This window comes from Oncorhynchus keta, chromosome 33 (genome assembly GCF_023373465.1).
Source record: "Oncorhynchus keta strain PuntledgeMale-10-30-2019 chromosome 33, Oket_V2, whole genome shotgun sequence".
Taxonomy (NCBI): Eukaryota; Metazoa; Chordata; class Actinopteri; order Salmoniformes; family Salmonidae; genus Oncorhynchus; species Oncorhynchus keta.
In genome coordinates this window covers 11,375,244-11,382,257 of record NC_068453.1, presented here as the reverse complement: position 1 = coordinate 11,382,257, position 7,014 = coordinate 11,375,244, and the positions used below count along the sequence as shown (strand labels likewise).

General features: G+C 44.5%; 2 protein-coding genes across 2 annotated transcripts in view; one reads left to right on the top strand and one right to left on the bottom strand.

Annotated features, from left to right (window-relative positions):
* Positions 1 to 210: 210 nt before the first annotated feature.
* On the top strand, positions 211 to 5,624 carry LOC118366225 (cytochrome c oxidase assembly factor 6 homolog). The gene is made up of 3 exons (XM_035748734.1): positions 211 to 367; positions 4,514 to 4,678; positions 4,929 to 5,624. Exons 1-3 carry the CDS (start codon positions 365 to 367, stop codon positions 5,019 to 5,021), a joined length of 261 nt encoding a protein of 86 aa, XP_035604627.1. The 5' UTR covers positions 211 to 364; the 3' UTR covers positions 5,022 to 5,624.
* Positions 5,601 to 7,014, bottom strand: part of slc13a4 (solute carrier family 13 member 4) — a 24,411-nt gene continuing 22,997 nt past the window's right edge. The window contains exon 15 of the mRNA XM_035748733.2: positions 5,601 to 6,996. Within this exon, the coding sequence (XP_035604626.1) occupies positions 6,859 to 6,996 (138 nt within the window). The 3' untranslated portion in view covers positions 5,601 to 6,858. The remainder of the gene's footprint in view (positions 6,997 to 7,014) is intronic.

The following is a 7,014-nucleotide window of genomic DNA, read 5'->3' as shown; positions in this document are numbered from 1 at the left end:
ATAAAATGTTAAACTGCTTAAAAGATATGCGCTGGAATCTAGGTTGTGCCTTTAGATTTCGTTCTCTCAATGACTTCTCAAACCCCAAACCCCTATTTTGTCTGTTTCGCGACGTTCCCGGAAGTCTCTCGATGTTGTGTCTCTGGGTTTCGAAACTCGGTGATAGATAGCCTTTTGGCTACCAGAGGCCTCTGTCATTCTCTATGGTGAAAACCCCAAACTTTTGCGTCACTGAGATGCGACGGAAGTCCTTACTCCACAAGCAGCTGTCCTTGAATGCACTGGGGAAACATGTTACACAACTAAATGCTCTTTTGGCATTATTGAACAAACTATTCATACCGGAGTAGTGATATAAACATTCATGGTGAGTTGTCAAGATTATAAGCTAGCTATCTTATTTGATAATAGTTTGGCTTGGAAACAGAGTAAGCTAGTAAGGCACAATCTGTAAGGTTGGAGCTTGATTCTCGAGGAATAAAACTTGTAAATCAGCTAGCTGAAAGCCTCTATAGTCTCTCCTTACCTCTGTCGGGGCTGTAGAATATGAGGGCTGCAGGTTAAAAGGGATATGTGTTGGTTTTTGCGTCACTGATTATAATAGAGCTCGCCAGCTTGTAGTCTGAACAAAAATAAACGCAACAATGACAAATATTTGACTGATTTACAGTTCATATAAGGGAATCAGTCAATTGAAATGAATTCAAAAGGCCGCAATCGAATGATTTCACGTAACTGGGAATACAGATACGCATCGGTTGAAAAAAGGTAGGGGCGTGGATCAGAAATCCAGTCCGTATCTGATGTGACAACCATTTGATTTGCCTCATGCAGCGTGAAACATCTTTCACATAGAGTTGATCAGGCTGTTGATTATGATCTGGGGAATGTTGTCCCATTCCTCTTCAATGTCTGTGCGAAGTTGCTGGATATTGGCAGGAACTGGAACATGCTGTCGTACACGTCGATCCAGAGAATCACACTCGATGGGTGACATGTCTGGTGAGTATGCAGGCCATGGAAGAACTGGGACATTTTCAGCTTCCAGGAATTGTGTACAGATCCTTGCGTCATGGGGCTGTGCATTATCATGCTGAAACATGAGGCGATGGTAGCAGATGAATGGCACGACAAAGCAGGATCTCGTCACGGTATCTTTAAAATGCAATTGTGTTTGTTGTCCGTAGCTTATACCTGCCCATACCACAACCCCACCACCGTCATGGGGCACTCTGAGCAAACTGCTCACCCACACGACGCCATACACGTGGGCTGTGGTGAGGCCGCTTGGACATGCAGCCAAATTCTCTAAAATTATGTTGGAGGCAGCTTGTGGTAGAGAATTGAACATCCAATTCTCTGGCAAAAGCTCTGGTGGACATTCCTGCAGTCAGTATGCCAATTGCAAGCTCCCTCAACTTGTGGCATTGTGTTGTGTGACAAAACTGCACATTTTGTTGGCCTTTTATTCTCCCCAGCACAAGGTGCATGTGTGTAATGATCGTGCTGTTTAATTAGATTTTTGATATCCCACACCTGTCACGTGGATGGATTATCTTGGCAGTGGAGAAATGCTCACTAACAGGGAGGGAACCCTTTATATAAAAATCACATCCCTAAACAGTCTCAGGTGGCAGTGAGGACGGAGCATTCATCGACAGGATGCCTCTGCTGTTAAATCCCTGAGTCACAAAGAAACACTCATCCGCACTCACAACAATGACTTTTTTCCCCCTCTGATTTCCTCTCTGTGTGCGCTTTGCAGTTGATAACCAATGAAATAAACTCCACAAAGTCCACCTTTCACATGCAACATGTCAGGATCCCTCTGTTGACAAAGAATATTATCTGGCGTCTCTCTAACATTAGTTCTTCAACATCATTATTTACTTCCACTCTTCTCAACGCCTCTGGAGAGGTGACTTGCTGGACAGCCTTTATTCTGCCGTCCGTCTCTTTGAGCCGAACAGGACACTACAGAAATTCGGGTGCATGTTCACCACCGCAATTGCAGCATTTAGGGTCAGCTGGCATATGACACCCCCGTCCGTCCGTCTGCGTACACTTGACATAGGACCAAATCATTTGCATTTGTCACACAATTTGAAGACAATCGTGGTACCAATAATTGAATGTATTAAACCAGATGAGTGACAAAGTTAGACGCACAAATATCATACCCCCACGACATGCTAACCTCTCACCCTTTCAATAATGGGATTTTAGCATTTCTGGGGTGTATGATACTTGTGTGTGTGTGTAATTTTGTCACTCATCCTTATTCACAATTCATTCAGGATTATCCGTGATGGTGACATCCAAATTAATGTGGAAGTGTTTAGAGACATATTATATTCTTATTTACAATAAAAGTGAATACAAAATGACACATTATTTACCATTCATTTCTATTGAGTACAAAATCTGAAATACAGCCAAAACAAACAGCATGTTTAGCCAATAAATTTGTAGAGTCACAATCTTGATGTAGTCATTGTGTGCCATGAATATTTTGACTACTTCAATGTACATAAGTGAATTTTTCCTAAATGGAGGGGACGATGTACAAAAAGTGTGGTAATTGATATGTATGGAAAGGCTCTGAAATGAAAGCTGACATTCTGCACTTTAACCTCAGTCATTGTTTCATTTGAAATCCAAACTTTCGGAGTACGGAGCCAAAAGAAGGAAAATGCTTCCGTGTCCAAATAATTATGGAGGGCAATGTATCTCCTTGAACCGATTATTTTCAAATCACACACACAAGTAGTTATGAGGATTATCTAGTTGCTAATGGAAGTCTGCCGTTCCTAAGATGGCCTTCAATTTGAGTTTCTCAATGAGAGTGGGCAGCACTGAGTGACAAAGCAAAATTACATAATGACAAATATGCTAAGTATTCAGACCCTTTGCTATGAGACTCGATATTGAGCTCTGGTGCATCCTGTTTCCATTGATCATCCATGATGTTTATACAACTTGCTTGGAGTCCACCTGTGGGGAAATTCAATTGATTGGACATGATTTGGAAAAGCACACACCTGTCTATATAAGGTCCCACAGTTGTCAGAGCAAAAACCAAGCCATGAGATCGAAGTAATTGTCGGTAGAGCTCCGAGACAGGATTGTGTCGAGGCACAGATCTGGGGAGGGGTACCAAAACATTTCTGCAGCATTGAAGATGCCCAAGAACACAGTGGCCTCCATCATTGTTCAACGGAAGAAGTTTGGAACCACCAAGACCCTTCCTAGAGCTGGCCGCAAGGCCAAACTGAGCAATCAGGGGAGAAGGGCCTTGGTCAGGGAGGTGACCAAGAACCCAATGGTCACTCTGACAGAGCTCTAAAGTTCCTCTGTGGAGATGGGAGAACCTTCCAGAAGGACAACCATCTCTGCAGCACTCCATCAATCAAGCCTTTACAGTAGAGTGGCCAGACAGAAGCCTCCCAAGTGGCTCAGTGGTCTAAGACACTGCACCTCAGTGCAAGAGGTGTCACTACAGACCCTGTTTCGATCCCTGGCTGTATCTCAACTGGCCATGATCGGGAGTCCGGTATAGCGGCACACAATTGGCCCAGCGTCATCTGGGTTAGCCACTCCTCAGTAAAAGGCACATGACAGCCTGCTAAAGGACACCGACCATGAGAAACAAGATTCGCTGGTCTGATGAAACCAAGTTTGGACTCTTTACCCTGAATGCCAAGAGTCTCGTCTGGAGGAAACCTGGCACCATCCCTACTGTGAAGCATGGTGGTGGCAGCATTATGCTGTGGGATGTTTTTCAGCGGCAGGGACTGTGAGACTAGTCAGGATCAAGGGAAAGATGAACGGAGCAAAGTACAGAGAGCATCTTGACCTCAGACTGGGGTGAAGGTTCACCTTCCAACAGGACAATGAACCTAAGCACACATCCAAGAATGCAGGAGTGGCTTTGGGACAAGTCTGTCCTTGAGTGGCCCATCCAGAGCCTGGACTTGATTCCAATCGAACCTGAGACCTGACAACAGCTGTTCAGCTTTCCCCATCTAACCTGACAGAGCTTGAGGATCTGCAGAGAAGAATGGCAGAAACTCCCCCAAATACAGGTGTGCCAAGCTTGTACCGTCATACCCTATGAAGACTCGAAGCTGTTATCTCTGGCAAAGGTGTTTCAACAAAGTACTGAGTAAAGGGTCTGAATACTTATGTAAATGTAATATTTCAGTTTATATATATTTTTTATACATTTGCAAACATTTCTAAGCTTGTTTGTGCTTTGTCATTGTGGGGTATTGTGTATTGATTGATGAGGAAAATAAACTATTTCATCCATTTTGGAATGAGGCTGTAATGTAACAAGATGTGGAAAAAGTTCAGGGGTCTGAATACTTTCCGAATCCACTGTGGAGGAGTGATGATATTTCCCCAGCCCCCATCTCTGACCTTACCAAACATAGTGGCAGGGTCAGGCTGTTGAAATTGCAGATTGTGCCATGTGGTTGACTTAACCTGTTTTTTCCTCTCGTTGTTTTAGTACATTTCCCCGAGCCCAGCGATGTCTGCCCCTGACTCGAACCAGAGAAAAGCATGCTGGGGCACTAGGGACGAGCTGTGGAAGTGCCTTGATTATAACCAGGACAATGCCGCCTCCTGTGAGAAGTTCCAGAAAGAGTTTGAGGCGAGCTGTCCTGCTCAGTGGGTGAGTCTCCCTGTCTGGTGTCGGTCTAGCGATAACCTACCTGTTACTCTGTTGAATATGACCGACTGTCTCAGGGGTAGCCAGAGAGGGAGGGCTAGATCTCGAATGTATGTATATAAAGCCCTGCTTCTATTCATGGTGGTCTAAATTCCGTTATTACTGGCTTTGATGTAGCTACATTAGTAAACTCACTGTGGTCAACAAGCCTGGTCCTGCTCAAATGCATCCTATCTCACATTGATCCCGACAGGTGAAATACTTCACCAAGAGGAGAGACTTCTTGAAGTACAAGGAGAAGATGCAGACGGAGGGCTTTGAGCCTGCTGCCGGGCCTAAGTCCTAGCCGGTAGCCACTGGTCAGAAGACTGAGAGGAGGGCTTCCAGGGGCCTCCTGGTTGAGGATGGACAGCAGTGGACTGTCACTGGACACTAAGAGCACAATCCTGCTATGCCTCCCAGCAACGACAGCCGCTGGAGGTCAGTGACCTCACACCTGGACCTGAACACTCCGGGGTAGATGTCACTTACGGGCCGCGGTCAGATTCTCAAGCCTCTCCCCGAGTGTGCACTTAACTTGGTCACACCTTGCCTCCGACTAGTGACCATACCGGCGTCACACAGGGACAGGTGTGTGGTGACGTAACCGCGGCGAGTGCTGTGGAAAGTGCACCCCTCAAAAGTCACTGACATGGTTCTCCAGGCTTTCTCCGTGTCTCTCTGCTCTCTCAATACAACATCAAGTGGTTGTATGTGGTGTGACAATGCTTTTATTTGACCTAATATCAACTGAACACATCAACAGCTCCGTAACGGATAGTCTTAACCACCGACTCATTTCTTATTCATACTATTGTCAAAGATGGATGCAGAGATGCTTTATTTATGAATAGACCGTGACTGTGTGTGTGTGTGATTTGTTGTGTTAAATAAAGATGAGTCAATGGTTCATGATATATTATTTTATAACATTGGTTTCATTTCCCATGAATCTGGGCCTATTCTGAGTGAGTTGACTACGAGTGGAACCACGACGTTAATGTTATTCATGAACGTTACACTTCGTCGGATTGGTTTGACACACGGCACCACATCTTTTACATCACAAGTTGGCATGTATTTACAAAGGTTCTAGATCCTTCTTCTAAAACCACAACGTATGAACTTGTGCAACTTTGGATAAGTTCTAGACCGAGATGTGGGATTTAGATTGCTTAACGCGCCTACGTTCTCATGGCGACAGTGAATAAAGTACAAAAAAAAGGCACACGGTTGCATTTCAATTGGTTCAACAACAACAAAATATAAAGCATTTTATACAAGTCTCTATGGTCTACAATTATGTACACTTTGCCCTGTCGTCATAGCGACAGACAGCTCATGATTTGGCTATTGATTGGAGAGGCACTTTTACTCTGCAGTTTTCTCTCTGGTTTCTTTTGTCTGCCTTGATACCTTATTCTCCATGGCTCTGGTCAATAGTAGTGTACTATATAGGGTGTTTCAGCACACTAACAGTAGGGATCCAGTATGTAACACCGTGAAGATTGTATACTACTGTAAATATAGAGTACACTCCGAGTTAGCGGTGTAATAGGCATAGAATGCTGTTTTTGTGGTTATTGTGCTAGCAGAACCTATAGGAATATTATGTGACATGCAGTAATGCTGTGTTTCGTCGTCATGTGTGAATCAATGTTTTTCCTTTTGGTGGGCTATGTGTTGGAGAGATTAGAACCGCTATAAAACGTAACACTTACAGCAACATACGGTAATATGGAGTAAAAGGCAATATGATCCATTGACTAGAGTCGGAGTCTATTCCATGCTACTTTTGGCTCTGTTTACACAGGCAACCCAATTCAGATATTTTGTGCAATTATTGGCAAAATATCTTATCTTGATTGGTCGAAATACCAATTAGTGGTAAAAAAAAAAAAATCTGAATTGGGCTGCCTATGAAAAGGCATGCGACTCCTCCTTTGTGGTGCTTCTTCCACTCAGTCTTCCGCAACCTGCACGATTCTCAGACGTTACCAGCCCGGCTGAAGGTATAAGCCTCAGTCCCTTTCAATTTGGGATTTACAGTAAAAGAGACGGCGAGTGTCTCTGTTTAGAGGCGTCTTCTGCATTCTTCCACTCTCTGCCTCTCTCTCTGTGCGACTGTCTGCACCCCCACGTGGTTATAAGCTGCCAGTGACGTTCCTGTCGATGGCCCAGTCTGGGAACTCAGTCAGGTTGAAGAGGGGCACACCCCAGGTCGTAATGGCCAGCATCACCACTAGAACACCAATCAGATTCACCCCAAAGCCTGCCTTCACCTGAGACAGACAACAACA

Bases quoted from the DNA above. Each gene is read 5' to 3' on its own strand.
- LOC118366225 (XM_035748734.1), top strand. The intron at 4,679-4,928 runs GTGAGTCTCCCT...TGATCCCGACAG, and splicing joins CGAGCTGTCCTGCTCAGTGG to GTGAAATACTTCACCAAGAG.